Below are 18,688 nucleotides of genomic sequence, written 5' to 3'. Positions count from 1 at the left end.
AGTAAAATGCCTACAAACATTAGACATTGTCTGCCTACTCATGCACTATTTGGCCAACAGACAAACATTTTGCCTATGGGGTCCCTGGGTATCTTAGGGAAAAACAACTGAGAGGTTAGGGAGGATCTCCAATGTTGGCACGGCCATGGGTTCATTATTTAGTGTTTTAGGAGTCTGAGAGTATTTTTTTTCATTATGGATAGTGTTAGGAAGGGTCACAATCCCTGTCATAGTGACCACAGGAAGAGAAATCCTTCTAAAGTGAGGGAAATCCCACATCGTCATCAGGGTCATCAAGTGTCCTCATTGGAGGATTTCCCCTCTATTCCTGTTCTGGTGAACACACAAAATGTAGGATTTTCCTTCACTTTCAGTGATAATTTTACAAGGACAAACAGAGAGGGTCAATCACCCAAATGAGGACACAGTTATAAAAATTTGACAAGTGTTTTAATCCCTCTTCACTATATCTACATATAATAAAAATAAGGCCTTGACTTCAGTTATACTTTAAAGAGGAAGTAAAGCTGCTTAAAAACATTCCCTCCCCTTTACTCCTATATATGCTGTATACGGTTTATAAAAGAGATCTGTGGAAATACCTTTTTATTGATCCACTTAGGTGCAGTCACGTGATTGAGGAGCTCAGGCTTCCCTGTGCCAGTGAGTGACTGCTGCAGGGGAGGGGAGGAAGAGCTGACACTACATGGTGAGTGATATCACACCTACATTAATTCAGCCCTATGTTTGGGTGTTCCCGCACACAGGGGAGCCGCAGCTTCTGGATCACGTGACCGCACCGGAGCATTTTATAAAAAGCATACAGCATAGGTAAGAGGAGAAGGGGGGGGGGGACATGTTTTTAGGCAGACTTCTATTAGTCTGTACTTCCACTTTAAGTTAAGAGTTAAAGCGGGGGTTCACCCTATGAACGGAATATTTTTTTTTTTTTTCTACTACCATAAAATCAGGCATTGTAGCGCGAGCTACAGTATGCCTGTCCCGATTTTTTTACCCCCGTACTCACCTTGTACTCGTACATCGAAGATACCGGGGAATGGGCGTGCCTATGGAGATGGAGGATGATTGACGGCCGGCTCTGGCGCGTCACGCTTCTCCGGAAATAGTCGAAATAGGCTTGGCTCTTCACGGCGCCTGCGCATAGCCTGTGCGCAGGCGCCGTGAAGAGCCGAGACCTACTCCGGCTGTCTTCGGGGAGAGTGACGTGCCAGGGCCGGCCGTCAATCATCCTCCCTCTCCATAGGCACGCCCATTCCCCGCGGGAGCCGAAATCTACAATGTACGATTACAAGGTGAGTCCGGGGTTAAAAAAATCGGGACAGGCATACTGTAGCTCGAGCTACAATGCCTGTCTCGATGGTAAAATCATGTGGGTGAGGGTGAACTACCGCTTTAAAGTGGAACTAAAGGAAAGTCTATTTTTAATTCCAGATAGAGTAAGGGAGGGTTATAACCCTTGTCAGTTTTATTTTTGCCATCTGTGTCCCTGAAGCCTCGTACACACGACCGAGGAACTCGATGGGCGAAACACATCGTTTTCCTCGTCTAGTTTTCCTTGTTAGGCTTGTCGAGGAACTCGTCAAGCTTTCTTTGCGTACACACTGTCAAGACAAAATCTCCTCGTTCTCAAACGCGGTGACTACAACACATACAATGGCAGGGGAAGTTCGATTCCACTGGCACAACCCTGGGGGCTGCTTTTGCTAATCTCATGTTACTGCGTGTTAAGTAAAATTTAGGTCGAATTGCACTTTTCAGTCTGTTACAGCGTGACAAATGTGCAATCTCCATTACAAATGCTACTTTTACTCCCGTTTCATACTTTATTCTGAGCATGCGCGGGTTTCTTAGCATACACACGCTCGAGTTTCTCGTCGAAAACCAGCCCGACGAGGAACACGATGAGGAAATTGAGACTCCCGTCGAGGAAAAAGAGAATTTGTTCTCTTTTTTCCTCGTCGAGTTCCTCAACAGTTTCCTCGATGAAAAACATACACACGACCGGTTTCCTCGGCAAAAAAGCTCTCCCACCAAGTTTCTTGATGGATTCTGTCGAGTTCCTCGGTCGTGTGTATGAGGCCTCATACTGGTAACGTTTTAGAGCTGTCCAGATTTAAATCTCAATAGCTGTTCCTTTAACAAGAATATTCTTTGTTCATTTACTGAAATAGTTACAGGAGGTAAACTATTAGGTAAAACTTTTTTCTTTCGATTTATATAGAGCGGGAACCGGTTGGAACTTGCAATTGCAGACAGTAGTAATATAAGGAGAGAGCTCTGGCCTACTTCTTGAAAAAAAAGGCCTTGAAGATTTTTCCTTGCTTCCTGCCTGGCAAAACTTTTGTCACCACGATATTAGTTAAAGGCAAAATCTCTCTAATGGAGCCCTGGATAGCAGTATAACCTGACGGGCCTCCAATCCCTCCCCACTCTTTCCAAAACTAAGAAAATCAGTTTTGCTGGACATACTCCTTCAACCATGGCTGCTCAACCTGTAGCCCTCCAGCTGCCGCAGAACTACAAGTTCCATGAGGCATTGCAAGGCTGACAGTTACAAGCATGACTCCCAAAGGCTGAGGCATGATGGGACTTGTAGTTCTGCAACAGCTGGAGGGCCACAGGTTGAGCACCCATTTCCCTTTAGACTTTACGAGGGCCGGATTGTGGCCAGCAGGGGAAGAAAATGTCACGGGCCTGGCACCAGTGAGAACAAATATGGCCTCAGGGTTGGTGGTCAATAGGAGGAGGAGTATTCCCCCTATTAGTAGGAGGAATAGTGTCCCATCATTGGTATCGGTGAATGATATAGTGCCCCATTGTTTGTGACAGTGGAAGGAATAGAGCCTTATATCAGTGGGAGGAATTTTGCCCCAAGGGCCTGATAAAGGCTAGCAAAGGGCCACATCTGGCCCTCGGACTGCAGTTTGGAGACCCCTGCCTTAAACCTACCTCTTCAGAGACATTTTATTAACCTCTCGTGAAAAACAAATCACCATAGGCGTGCACACAGGGTGTTCCCTCTGTTTAGACCCCTGATATTTCAACAAAGCCCCCGAGCGGGTCTCCTTAAAAAAAAAAAATTATAATAATAAAAAATTATAAAAAAAAATTGTAAAAAAAATTATAAAAACAACAATTATAAAAAAAAAAGAATAAAAAATATAATAATAAAAATTAAATCTACTTACGCTGTCCACTGCCCTTCTGACACCAATCTCTGCCCTACTGACACTGTCTATTGCTCTACTGACACTGTTAGTATACATGCACACACACGCGCATATGTGTTTGAGCTTTGGGGTGCACACCCTAATGCTATAGGCTATGCAAATCACGAATACTTTAAAATAAATATAATGTATCATATATATATATATATATATATATATATATGCTAATTTGCTACAATACAAGACAATGCCTCTTTTATTATCCCTAAAAAGTGACATTTTAGAGATCAGAGAAACTTTACTTTATAAAACCTTCAACAAAGGAAAGGTGCTGGCCAATCAGATTCCAGTTGTCATTTCCTATTTCGGATTTATATTATATTCATGGTTTCTTTGTGAAATACTGTATATTTCTCCCATCTTATCAGAGACTGTCGGAGCTTTTTGAAAGTGTAATGGATTTTGAACTTTGACAAGCTTCTTAATGACATTCCTGAAATCCAGTAGCTGGGCTTTCTACAACTTGTAGTTCTTAAACAGCTATAGATTCAATGACGTGTCTCTGCTAACTCTATATGGGGAACACAGCCCAATACTATATTAGTCTAATCATCTGTTGAATGATATGTATCAAGAATGAACACATGTAGCCTATATGAAGGATTGATGTGGGCATTGCTGTCCTTGCAATAGTAACATCATCAGAAAATAATAACAGGGGAAACAAACAGCTATTCCCTATAAGAGATCATGATTTAAAAATAGTTTACCAATTACTGGTCCATCAGCACCTATGATAATTTTTATTTGGAATCATTATAATTATATCTGTGTTTTATATGGAGATCAGGTCATCTGTAGCAATGTTTGGAAGATGATGAAGGAATACATTGTATCAACTTACAGTAAATATGAAAGCATTTTTAAACTGTATAGTGCAATATATTAAAAAAATAAATATTCTTTAACAAATAGCTGGCATTTTAAGGATATACTAGATATCAGAAAAGGAAAGCTAAAAATCTGTAAACACAAACAGAGTAAATAAATGTAGACTTAAATACCCCCTAGCCGATGTACCAGTACTTACAAATTAAAAATAAAGGGCCAGATTCACAAAAGGGATACGACGGCGTATCTGCTGATACGCCGCCGTATCCCTGTTTCTATCTATGCGACTGATTCATAGAATCAGTTACGCATAGATATCCCTTAGATCCGACATGTGTAATGGACTTACACTGTCGGATCTTAGGATGCAGTACCGCGGCCGCCGCTGGGGGGAGTTTGCGTCGTAAACCAGCGTCGGGTATGCAAATTAGCAGTTGGGGCGATCCACGAAACTTTTTCCCATGGTTACGTCGCCGCAAGTGTTAGTTTGCCGTCGCAAAGATAGGGCACCTTTTACAAAGTGTAAAATTAGTACACCATGTAAAAGTATACCCGTCTTTCCCGCGTCGCTTTTGAATTTTTTTTGATTTTTTTTTTTCCCGGCGCAAGTCTTTTTTTCACGTCGCGATTCACAAAACGTTGGTGCGTCGTAATTTCGCGCAAAGCACGTCGAGGAAATTTGCGTCGGGAGCATGCCCAGTACGTCCGGCGCGGGAGCGCGCCTAATTTAAATGGTACCCGCCCCATTTGAATTGGCCCGCCTTGTGCCGGACGGATTTATGATACAACGCCGCAAATTTCCAGGTAAGTGCTTTGTGGATCGGGCTCTTAGCCTGAAAATTTGCGGTGGTGTAACCTAAATCGGTTAAGTTACGTTGCGCCCGGGCTACGTGAATTTGGCCCAAAGTGTGGAGAACAATTATGCTTTGAGAACTATAATGACCTTGAGTGACCAATCAGATTTCACTGTTCAAATCCCTAAAAATAAAAGACTTTATACAGTAAATTATACGATTACAATAAAAGAAAATTCCCCATTTTTTTTCTATGTTAAAGCGCGAAATCTGAACAATATACCAGCAAGAACTATTTAGAACATTGTTAAGACATCACCAAAATTTGTAGTTCTTTTCTATAAATGTGGATTAAAATAGAACTGTTTTATGTTGTATATATAACTGGGAAACCATTTCCCTTTAAATTGTAAGCTCTTGAATTGTATTGTAACAGTTCTGTCCCTGTATTCTTTATTGCAGTGTGAAAACTGTTGGTGATCTCTAAATACATTTTGTATAATAATAATAATAATAATAATAATAATAACCTGTTTTTCTACCAATAAACATATAATCTTAGTAATTTTAGGTGGAAGGCAAAGCATGACAAGACTGGTCATATTAAATCTTTTATTTGTAAAAGTGCAAAATAAAATCATTTAAAAAAAAAATCTGTCATATATATATATAAAAAAAAAAGAATCATTGCTTTATACAGGGTCCGTGTACATGTACACAATAATGAACTTAGGTTGCATTGCATTCAATGAAGACTGAAGATCAAATGTAATTTGATCTCAATGAATTCTATTGGTAAAGACATAGCAGTTCATATGTAATAATTTACATAAATTAATTGCTACATAGCATTTATATTTTTTTCCTATACAGTCCAAAGTCTGAAACGACTTGAAGGGCATATGATTCCTCAGTTGGAAATCATTGTGATGACACCATTGCAGCAGGAGAATGTGGAATGTATCTCATACATTGGAATAATTGCAGTAGTAGACAGCAGTGCTGGCATCAGACAGTACAGAGGATATCAGGCCATTCTCTGAATTGATGCCAGGTTGCTCCTGTCCATGGTAATGCACTCCTAGGTCAGTCTTTGGTACATAACTCAGATACTGCTCAAACTCAGTCCTGTCCACCTCTGCCATCAGTTCAGGCTGTTGCACCTGCTCTGCCCTGGTCTGCTGGGATTCTGGTGGAGGAGATGGCTGCCCACTTTGTGCCACAGCATGATGTCTTCCAGTACTGGGAATGTACATTTGGCTGTAATACATTTGTGGTGGGCTCTGGCATCCCATAATGCTCTGCACAGGGCTGCCTTGCCCCATTTGCTCAGTCTGTGCCATCTGCCTGGCAAGCATGCTGTTGGCAGAACTTTGCTGGTGGGAAGCGTACGCAGCACTATAGCTGTATGGCATCACCTGGCATTCTTCCTGGACTGAAGAGGTGAAGAACACAGAGTCATTTTCTGCCATGTCCAATGGAGAAGTCTCAGGGGTGGGTAAGTTGTAGCTCTCATAATGGGCACCCATTACCTGAGACTCCCTGTAGTGACTGCTCTGAGGATTCTGAGTGTGGTGATGGTGGTGGTAGGGAGGCTCAGGGTAGCCCAGATTAAAGCTGTCCACACACATCCTCCCATCAGTACTCAGGACTACTGGGTCAGCCTGCTCTGACATATGCATGAATCCATTGTCTGCCCTCTTCATCCTCTTCACCTGCTTCCTCCTCCTTGGTCTGTACTTGTAATTAGGGTGGTCCTGCATGTGCTGTACCCTCAGTCTCTCTGCTTCTTCCACAAAAGGACGCTTCTCTGCCAGGGTCAGAGACTTCCAGGCCTTCCCTGCAAATCAAGAGAAACCAGACAATGAGCATGATGATGAGAACAGAACATGGCATCACATAATGGGGACTAATATCTTTATGACCAATAGAAAATTGAGTGTAAAAGCAGTACAATTTAATAATATACATTTTCGGTCTGTTCTGTATGTTTGATATAAATAAAGCTTTTTTTTTTTTTTTGCAGAAAGCAATTATATATATATATATATATATATATATATATATATATATATATATATATATATATATATATAGTATATTTTTTATTTAAGCAGAAATGATTATGAGATGAGATGTAGTAATAATAATTATTTGTATGTCATATATATATATATATATATATATATATATATATATATATATATATATATATATATTAGTATTATTTAAGTCTGTTTTGTTATATATCTTGTATATAAATATAGCATATTTGTCAACAAAAATGTAGTAGTATTTAGTATAAAGCAGAACAAACCAGTACATATACATTAATATTATACCAATTCTTATTACATTTCAATGCACAGCAGACCACTGGATTGAAGCATTAATTATTAATACATTAATTAAATATAAACTATAAATTAATTATAAATTAATAGTGATTAGAAAACGTTATCTCAATAGTGTGCTGCAAAGGTTTTAGATATCCTGTACAATGTAATCAGTATTCACTACATAGATAGTATAATTATTAGTAAATATAAAGGCTCCATGCACACAGAGTTTTGTGTTCTGCCTGTAGAAGCAGCTCAATGTTATCCTATGTCTCCATGCACATTGGGACATTAGGAGGCATATTTTGGGTTAAGAGGCAGAAAAAAACTTTTGGTTTGCGTTTCTGATTGGAGCTTTAAAAAATGTAAAACTCTCCTAAACTCGTCTAAAGTTTGTACAAAAAATAATAATAAATGAGCGTCTTTAGTCCCGAGAGAACAAACGTTTTTTTAAAGCCCAGTGTGCATGGAGCCTAAAGTTAACATAAACTATTCCAATAGCAACAAATATATTGATATGCTATAAATGTATGGTAAAAAAAAAAAAGATCCAATTACAATCTTTGTGATGTAATAACTCTATACCTGCTTTATACTGCCTACAGTATATAGTATAAATATATATATATATATATATATATATATATATATATATATATATATATATATATATATATATATATATATATATATATATATATATATAGTTATCTTGGTAATATCTGATATTCCATATTAAATTATATCAGACTGTACTGTCTACCCTCATGTTGTCAAGTCCTATAAATGTTGGTGTTATATAAATCCTGTATAATAATAATAATAATTATAGCCGCATAGTATGGGCAGCTCAATACATAGCAGACCACTGGAATAGAGAATAAAGAAAATAATTCCAAAGGTTTTTAAAATATCCTTGCAATATAATAGTTATTACAATCCTACTGATATAAAGACGTTTAGAAGTGCCTAATAATGATCATGTATAAGTAGTGTTCTTAATATTATAACTTTATAACTGCATAGTATAATCAGCTCTATGTCTAATGTAGGGAATTCACTATATAATTATTATAACTTTTATTATTATTATATTTGTATTTATAATATTATTATACTATTATTATATTTTTATTTATAATATTATTATACTTATATTATTATTATAGTTTTATTTATAATATTATTATACTTATATTATTATTATATTTTTATTTATAATATTATTATACTTATATTATTATTATAAATTATATTCACTATAGAATGTAATATGAACAAAACACCATCTTTACATCTCACAGCCAAACGATTAATTATAGCCATTTAAAATAAAGTATATGTTTAAGAATTGTAACAAATGTGTCAATTAATGATAAATGCTAGTGTTTAGAACTGTTAAAAGCTATCATGCGGGCAATGAGTCTTTTCTCACAACCAGACTACACATGATAATAGTTGGCGATTTATTTAAGAATGACAACAAAATGATCAAATTGTATCCAAATGCACATAAAATCCAAGTAGGGGCTCTAATGGTAACTACAAGACCGTCCGCTACAATACATTGTAACTAAAAAGAAATGGAAGTGTCCTATAGGAATAAACCTATAACTAGAGAGAAGTGGATTGGAATGTAAAGGTGATGAATTATAAGAACAATGTATACCAAGGGAAGAATATCATTAGATTTACATGTATGATGAGCACTGATAATAATTTATTTTATGATCAGCATTAATAATAAAATAATAAAAGATTCAGCTTTGTGTGTAGAAGTGAGAATGAAGAGGAGATATGAGAATGAAGAGTAGATATGAGAATGAAGAGTAGATATGAGAATGAAGAATGAGAATGAAGAGTAGATATGAGAATGAAGTGTAGATATGAGAATGAAGAATGAGAATGAAGAGTAGATATGAGAATGAAGAGTAGATATGAGAATGAAGTGTAGATATGAGAATGAAGAGTAGATATGAGAATGAAGAGTAGATATGAGAATGAAGTGTAGATATGAGAATGAAGAGTTTATATGAGAATGAAGAGTTTATATGAGAATGAAGAGTTTATATGAGAATGAAGTGTAGATATGAGAATGAAGGGTAGATATGAGAATGAAGAGTAGATATGAGAATGAAGTGTAGATATGAGAATGAAGAGTAGATATGAGAATGAAGAGTAGATATGAGAATGAAGAGTTTATATGAGAATGAAGAGTAGATATGAGAATGAGGAGTAGATATGAGAATGAAGAGTAGATATGAGAATGAAGAGTAGATATGAGAATGAAGAGTTTATATGAGAATGAAGAGTAGATATGAGAATGAAGAGTAGATATGAGAACGAAGAGTTTATATGAGAATGAGGAGTAGATATGAGAACGAAGAGTTTATATGAGAATGAGGAGTAGATAGATGGAGATTTCTTACCTAGCATTTTGCTGAGTTCGGCATTGTGTAGGTCCGGGTTCTGTTGGGCCAGTCTCTTTCTCTCATCCTTCGCCCACACCATGAAGGCATTCATCGGACGTCGGATCCGAGCCTCGGCTTTGCCCCTGTTGCTGCTGCTGCTGCTGTTGTTGGCAGTCCCCGGCTCACACTTGACTTTGGCTTCCATGGTGTCAGTCCACTGGCACTGGCCCAGGCCGGGCATCATCATTGGCAGCACGGAGCTCTTGCCCTGGATCTGCTCGTCACTGGCGTAGCCACAGTCAGGGCTGCTCATGTCTGGAGAGGAGGATCACTGTGTGAGGTTCGCTCTGCTGGGACTCCTGTCTACTCCGAGGACACCCCCTGCTGTCTATAACAGCGCTAGCGGCCAATCAGCGCGCGGGGGGGGGGCGGGGCTGCCCGGCAAAGGTGTGAAGGGACTGGGCTGGTGATTGTGGCGCCGGGTGGATGTGGCCCCGCCCCCAGAAAGTGACACCTGCACTGATGAGCGCTGCGATGTGCGGAATATTCCTTTTACTGCCCTGAAATCATTCCTCCGACCCCCTTCACACTTTATACATCTTTTCGTCACCTTTGTCACCTTTGTTAAAGCAGGAATAAGCTCCGATCACACTGTTTTTATTATATTAATCGGTGCTAATAATAACCCTCTTTATTCCTAATACTAGAGCATAATAAAAAGCCCAGCCAGGATAGTCATCTATATACAGATACACACAAATACACAGAGGAGGACACAATACTTACCTGATCCTTACATGGCAAGAGCTTCTGAAATGTGCCCTTTCATTCAATTGGAAAAGAGGCGGCAGCGATTATATGTACTAATTGTAAATGTATTGTTATTATTATTATTATTATTATTATTATTATTATTATTATTATTATTATTATTATTATTATTATTATGCTACAGGTCGGTGTACCTTGCATTGCTCTGTCTTTTATTTTTCACAATCACATCCAGCTTTTAATACAAACAATAGAAAGGTCGGTCTCTAGAATTAAATGGAGAAATAAAATCCTACTCTACAGGTTATTGGAGATTATTGGGAACAGATCAAAGAAGATGCGATCAGGAATAATACAGATCTCTATGGATAAGTGAGATAATAATAATCGGAATGACATGACATACATTCCACTGGTTGTCATCAGTACATGTGCCCAGAGATCACTGCATATTACATGTTCTGATCATTGCATGGAGATCACAGGTCATACATGTGTGACTATGACATATCAATGGAAGGTCTCTGGTATTATTACATGTTCTGATCATTGCATGGAGAGCACAGGTCATACATGTGTGACTATGACATATCAATGGAAGGTCTCTGGTATCCTGATCCTTGGACACTGCAGATATCATTGTATGGGTCACAGATATGATTACATGTGTCTCGGGTATCATTGCGTGGTCTTGATTAATTATTGCATCATTTTGCAGATATCACTGATTTTTTATGTGGCTCCGATATAATGCTTGTTTCTGATGGATCATTTCATGGATCTCACATATGAATGTGTCTCAGAGATCAATGTTCTATATATTTATCATTGCATGGGTCTCATGTATTATGTTCCCGATATATCATTGCATGCTCCATGTGTCTCAGGTATGTTGCTAATTCATTACTGTATGTCTCATATTCATCACTGCATGTTCCATTTTCATCAATACATGGATCTCAGATATTATTGCATGTTTCATATACATCATTGTATGTTCCATGTTCACCATTGCATGTGTCTCATATCAATATATGTTCATGATTCGTTTTTACATGTGCCATGTTTATCATATGTTCTTTATCATGGCATGTATCATATTAATCATTGTATGTTCCATTACATAGGTCGGAGATAATATTACATGTTACATGATATTACATGATGTCACATAATATTACATGATCATGTATCATAGCATCATCATGAGGAATATGGAACATACATAATTTTATGTTCTGTATTCATAGTTGTAAGTGTCCCAGATATAAATGCGTGTTCATGATGCAGCAGTGCATGTGCCATATTTATCATTGCATGTTATGTATTCATGGTTTCATATTCATTATAACATGTTTCATATTCATTGTGGCATGTACTATATTTATCATTGCATGTTCCATTACATGGGTCTGAGAATGTTACATGTATTGTATGTTCTATATTCATCATGAACTATTCATTGTCATGTACTATATTTATCATTGCATGTTCCATTACATGGGTCTGAGATAATATTATATATCTCCGGTGACATTGTATATTCCATGTTCATCATGTATATAATTTGTTGTATGTTCCATTACATGGGCCTGAGATAATATTACATGTATCTCTGATGTAATTGCATGTTCTATATTCATCATAGCATATTCAATATTCATCATGGGCCTGGCATGTACCTATTCATCATTGCATGTTCTGTTACAAAGATCTGAGATAATGTTACATGTATCTCTGATGTCATTATATGTTCTATATTCATCATGGCATATTCTATATTCACCATGGCATATTCATCATTGTATGTTCTATTACATTGGTTTGAGTATTACATGTATCTCTGATGTCATTATATGTTCTATATATTCATCCTGGCATGTACCATTTTCATTATTGTATGTTCCATTACATGGGTCTGAGATAATATTACATGTATCTCTGATGTCATTGTATGTTCTATATACACCATGGCATATTCTATATTCATCATGGCATATTCTATATTCACCATGGCATATTCATCATTGTATGTTCTATTACATTGGTTTGAGTATTACATTTATCTCTGATGGCATTGCATGTTTTTCATGTTTTTCCTCTGCACATGTCAGGTGAAATAATGACAGATTCGTCCTGCAGAATCCATCCACCTGCTGCCACTTTTAGAAAGTGATTATGAGTTTTATTCTATTACTATTTTTTTTTTTTTTTTACTAGGTGTCGGACCTTCCCAGGACCAGGTAATACACAGAACACCAGGCAGTCTTCTGTTCTTATTGTCTGTTTAGAGATAGACAGGACAATGGGTGACAGCCCCAAAGTACACCCAGCAGACTGACTTCTCTTCTTCAAAGGGCCCGATTTACATACAATGCAGCAATCTCAGACCTATGGAGACTTGTAGTATGGCGGAATCCACTAAGAGATATTTCTCTATGTATTTATTTCTACTTAAGACACACATATATGAATATACACTGGGGAATGTTTACAGAAGGATAAGTGACTGTTAACAGCTTAGTGAATATCAACCAACCTGACCTGCAGGAACACACTGGGCTTGATTTACAATAGAAAAACTAGAAAGTGTAAAATCTGGTGCAGCTCTGCATAGAAACCAATCAGCTTCCAGGTTTTATTGTCAAAGCTTAATTGAACAAGCTGAAGTTAGAAGCTGATTGGCTACAATGCACAACTGCACCAGGTTCTGAGTTCTCCAGTATTAGTAAATCTCCCCCAATGTTTAGTTTCTTTGCACAGTAATTGGATAATATGCGTGGATATACAGTAGTATCACCTTATTTTAAAGTAAATTAAGGAAAACAAGAACAAACATTTTCTTTACAAAGTGAACATTCTTACAGAGTGACCAATCACCTTTAAAGAGGAAGTAAACCCCGGTGGGTTTTATTTCCTCTTTATTTCCCTGCAAAGGTAAAGCATAAGGGGTACAATGCATCGCATAGTAGCCCATTATGTGTCACTTACCGAAGCCTGCGATGTCACCGATGTCCCCACTAGCAGCGAGCGTCCATCTTCATCCCTCTTCCTTCCTGGGCCGTGACTGGCTGGAGGTGCGTGCGCGCGGGAGCTGCCAGTTACGGCATGACCCCTTAAGCCCCCATTCACACCTAGGCGTATATACGCCTGTAGTGCGACGCCGCTGCAGCCCCGAGACGCCAGAGGGATGATTTAACATGCACCTCTATGGAGATGGTTCACATCTCCACGCCGAACGCCGTACGCCTGCCGCCTGAAAAAAAGTCCCGGACCTTTTTTTCAGGCGGCTTTCGGCGTTCGGCATAGGAGATGTGAACCATCTCCATAGAGGGGGTGAAGGCTGCATTCACAATCACAGCGTTTTGTCGCCGCAAAAACGCGGTACAAAACGCCGCTATTTGTCGCCGCAATTCGCGGGACAAAACGCCGCGATTTTGTACGCCGAGGTGTGAATGCAGCCTAAGGCTGCATTCACACCTGAGCGTTTTGTCGCCTGAAGCGCGACGCTCAAAAACGCAAGAGGGGAAAAAATACATTATCCCCTATGGAGATGGTTCACATCTCCACTCCAAAACGCCTGACGCCGAACGCCTGAAGCTCAAACAAGTTCCGGACCCTTTTTTGTCGCGCGTATCGGGCAGTTTGGTCGTTTTTGAGCGTTTCCATTTCCCATAGAAAATAATGGAAACGCTCGATTCAAGCGACTAGCGTTTGCTACGGGTGTTTCGTCGCTTTAATCAATAGAACATTTCACCCGGGCAGAAGATAAAAAAAATCTACCAACATAGCAACAAGCAACAAGTGATGAAAAGATGATCATTTTTCCTATTGGCTAAAATAAAAACCGTCGAAGTACAAAAACGTCAGACGACGCTGGATGCAAACGCGCAAATAAGCATGAATACGCGCGACAAAACGCTGGAAAAAAACGCCGGAAAAAACGACCGAACGACCGACGCTCAGGTGTGAATGCAGCCTTAGTAACGGCATGATCGCCGTTTCTAAGGTGCACCTGCGCCATAGTCATCGGCACATGTGCCGTAGACATCGGCGCACAGCTCTATCTATTGTAAATATCTCCTTAATCTAGGCTTACCTGTAGGTAAAAGTGGTTGTACAGGGTGTACAACCACTTTAAAAGATCAGTGTCATTGGATTCCATTTACTTAAAGGGGAGTTCCAGGCTTTTTTTATGTTTATTAAAAGTCAGCAGCTACAAAAAGTGTAGCTGCTGGCTTTTAATAAACAGACACTCACCTGCTCCACGGTCCAGCGACGCGACGCCCGGAGCTCCGCTCCTCTCCCCCCTCTCCGGCAGGCGTCTTCATTCCTAGTGTGGGCACCCGGCCGTGACAGCTTTCGGCTTCACGGCCCGGCACTCATTGAGCTCTGTGAGTGGTCACACGATCGCCTGGGACCTGTCACGTGTCCCAGGGGATCGCCTACAGGGAGGGGCCGCCGTAGGCGATATGACGTATCGCCTAAGCGGTGCCTGGGCGGAAGGAGGAAGTGGGACAGGAAGTCCCACTCTTACTGATGCCCCCACTCCCCCCCAAAAAAACGTACATGCCAAATGTGACATGTAAGGGGGCAAGGAGTGGTTTAAGTGGAAGTTCCACTTTTTGGTGGAACGCCGCTTTAAAGTGGAACTTCACCCATTTTACAAAGGTCCCCTCTCCTGCCTCCCCCAACACATTTTATAAATAGTAAAAACTTTTTTTTTTCTTTCTACTTGCTAAACCTTCACCAAGGCGAGGATGGCATGGCAGATTAATGTGCACACAAGCTCAGTGACCTCTACCAGTCTTGCAGAACACCCCCCATGGTGTGGCTGGGCATGTGTGAGATCTCGTGATCTGTCTCCTGGGATATGTGATGTAGACCAGTGTTTCCAAACTCCAGTCCTCAAGGCACACCAACAGGTCATGTTTTCAGGCTTTCCATTATTTTGCACAGGTGATTTGATCAGTTTCACTGCCTTAGTAATTACCACAGCCGTTTCATCTGAGGGAAATCCTGAAAACATGACCTGTTGGTGTGCCTTGAGGACTGGAGTTGGGAAACACTGATGTAGACATCCGTGGTGGCCGCTCCATACGGGGCGCAGGGGCGCTGCCCCCCCTAATCCAGGGGAAAGGAGGGAGCGCTGAAAACAGGTGAGCCATTCAAGCCTATCGGAGACGTCACCACTGTAAGCTTTATTAGCCATCCTCAAAGCGCTCTCCTCTCCCCTGCAGCCACCACTGGCAGACACATGGGAGATCACGTAACCAGAGCAGCCTGAAAATAAGTGAGTAGACAGATTTTTTTTTTTCACAGGCTAGTCAGCATAGATGTTAGATAGGGGGAGGGGACAGTTTTAGGACTAGTTAGGTGTAAGCTGGAATTCCACTTTAAAGTGACACTAAAGGTTCACTTTTTTTAAATAACAAACATATCATACTTACCTTTACTGTTCTGGGGTTCCACGGTGGCTCTCGCGGCTCCTCCCCGCAATAGCTAACCCCCTCTGGGAAACTCTCTCCCGAGGGTGGGTTACCTTGCGGGCACGCTCCAGTGTCATACACTCTGCATCCATAACCGCCGACCACCCGTGTCATTGGATTTGATTGACAGCAGCAGGAGCCAATGGCTGCGCTGCTATCAATCTATCCAATGAAGAGCCGAGAAGAAGTGGAGAGAGTGACGCGGGATCGTGGCCACTGAAATTTGGGGCTCAGGTAAGTAAGTAAAACAAGGGGGGCTGGGGGGCTGGACAGTGCAAGGTGTTTTTTCATCTTAATGAAAGGTGAAAAAACACAAAGATTTTTCCAACTACTTTAAAGAGGAGTTCCACCCAAATTTGGAACTTCCTCTTAACCCACTCCTCTCCCCCTTACATGCCACATTTGGCATGTAATTTTTTTTGGGGGGGGAGTGGGGGCTTCAGCAAGAGTGGGACTTCCTGTCCCACTTCCTCCTTCCTGTAGGCGACTAAGCTTAATCGCCTTCAGGAAGGGGCTGCTGTAGGCGATCACCTAGGACACGTCACAGGTCCTAGGCGATCTCCTGGCCAATTACATGGCGCGGCGCCGGGCCGCGCCGCTCGCGCATGCGCAGTGGGTGCCCGGCCGTGAAGCCGAAAGCTGTCACGGCTGGGTGCCCACACTGAGAATGAAGACGCCGGCCGGGGAGTGGGGGAGAGGAGCGGAGCCCCGGCCGGCGCGTCGCTGGAGCAGGTAAGTGTCTGTTTATTAAAAGCCAGCAGCTACACTTTTTGTTGCTGCTGACTTTTAATAAACATACAAATGGCTGAAACTCCCCTTTAAGTACAGTAAAACCTTGGTTTGAGAGTAACTTGGTTTGAGAGCATTTTGCAAGACAAGCAACATTTTTTAATACATTTTTATTTGACATACAAGCAATGTCTTGATATACAAGTAGCGTCATGTCACAACTGAGTATAAAAGAGAAGAAAAGCGCCTCTAAGTGTAGCAATATGGTTACATTTAATAATGGTACAACATTTAGCAACATATTGCTACACTTAGAGGCACCTCTCTTCTCTTTTATATTCTGTAGCGCCTGCTGGATTTTGATTCTTATACCCTTGTAGAGGCTTCCATTTGTGGATGGACATTTTATGGTTACATAACCTGGTCACATTGCTGTAATCTTTTTATATGGACTATAAACAGAAGGATTTATGAATAAATGATTGTGGAACAAATCATTTGAGTTTCCATTATTTCTTATGGAGAAATTTGCTTTGATATACAAGTGCTTTGGGTTACAAGCATGTTTCTGGAACGAATTATGCTCGCAATCCAAGGCTTTACTGTATTTTAGTGATTTTTGTTTTTTATGTCAGGTAGAGTAAAGTTCCTTTTTAAGGCAGTCCGTAACAGTCATCATTTTTTTATTCATTCAGTGGTTTGAACGGAAAAAAAAAACAACCCATCCAATTCTCCCATTCATACATTCGATATAGACAGGGGAATCCTCCTGCTGTGCTATTTATTGTGTTCTGATGACAGGGAGACCTACCGTTGCTGGAATACACCGGCTATAGAAGTCAATCGATGGATCAACTACAACCAGGGTGCCCATACATGGATCAAAATTCAGACAGTTCAGCAATGAATTTTAATCCATGTATAGCCAGTTTATTGTGTTATGACTGTTTACTTTGTAAAATGCATGTCCTGATTGCAAGGCGAATGTTAATGACCAACTTTACTATATAAGATGAAGCATTGTTCACTTTCAGTCAACCAATCATCTGCTAGTACAAATCCAGCTTTTTTTTTAAATTGTCAATGAGCTTAGATTCACCATATTTACTAACACAAATTTTGCAGTGTGTTCAACCTGTACTCAGGGCCGGATTTGCTCTCCCTGCCGCCCCAAGGCCAGGTTCCGCAATGCACCCCCTCTCCGCCAACCGACTCCCCCCCCCCCAAAATCAACGGAGAATGGGCGGCACGGTTAGTTCAAATTTTTTAAATAATTCTTTACTTTTTTATCACTTTTTTTTGTAGCTTGTCGCTTACTTTTTTAAATTTCTGTATAATTTTCTTATTATTTTTCTTATTCTTTACAATTTTATTAATTTAATTAGTATTTCTTATTATTTATTTATTTTTTATCAATTTTTTTCACTTAACTTTTTTGCTATCACACAGGAGAAAACAATTCCCTGTGTGATAGCAATTGGAGGTGACATGTTCTCTTTATTGACCCTGTCACCTCCAAAACAGGAGTCCTAGCACTGTGCTAGAACTCCTGTCACAGCTGAGATGGGAAGAGCACAGCTCTCCCCTCTCACTGTGTACATCGGCAGCAGGGACAGGAGACAGACTCGGTGGCCAGGGGGAGGACAGAGCCCCGACATCGCCGCAATCACTTGTTAACGAGCGAGCAGATTCCCCCATAACTTACCGCCCTTAACTGGGCGTCGGGGGACTCCATGCCACTGCCGCCCCTTGGCGCCCTGCCACCCCAAGGCCTGGCCTCAGTGGCCTTGTGGGAAATCCGGGCCTGCCTGTACTCCTTTATTAAATCAATGTCCCTCTGTACACACACCACACATGTATTCTTCAGTATCTTTGTATTCTGCCTCTCTATTGAACAGTTCAGAGCTGGTTATGGCCTTTAACTATCCTCTACAATACTAGGCTGACAACGACCAGTCCTTTACTAAACAGATTCCTAGAAGTCCTGAGTGCAAATAAAGACCCATCTAATGTTATCGGGTCAGACACAAATGGTACAGAGAGGCAATGCCGGATTACAAAATAGATAGAGTA

General features: G+C 40.3%; 1 protein-coding gene across 1 annotated transcript; it reads right to left on the bottom strand.

The window, feature by feature from the left end:
- Nucleotides 1–5,536: 5,536 nt before the first annotated feature.
- LOC120939663 (transcription factor Sox-17-alpha-like) lies at nt 5,537–9,977 on the bottom strand. Its single transcript, XM_040352003.1, has 2 exons — nt 9,645–9,977; nt 5,537–6,716 (listed from the first exon to the last, which is right to left on the bottom strand). Exons 1-2 carry the CDS (start codon nt 9,937–9,939, stop codon nt 5,842–5,844), a joined length of 1,170 nt encoding a protein of 389 aa, XP_040207937.1. The 5' UTR covers nt 9,940–9,977; the 3' UTR covers nt 5,537–5,841.
- Nucleotides 9,978–18,688: the final 8,711 nt, after the last annotated feature.

The sequence above is a fragment of the Rana temporaria genome, chromosome 5 (assembly GCF_905171775.1).
Source record: "Rana temporaria chromosome 5, aRanTem1.1, whole genome shotgun sequence".
NCBI classification, from domain to species: domain Eukaryota; kingdom Metazoa; phylum Chordata; class Amphibia; order Anura; family Ranidae; genus Rana; species Rana temporaria.
The sequence above is the reverse complement of the archived record's forward strand: the minus strand, read 5'-3'. Positions and strand labels throughout refer to the sequence as shown.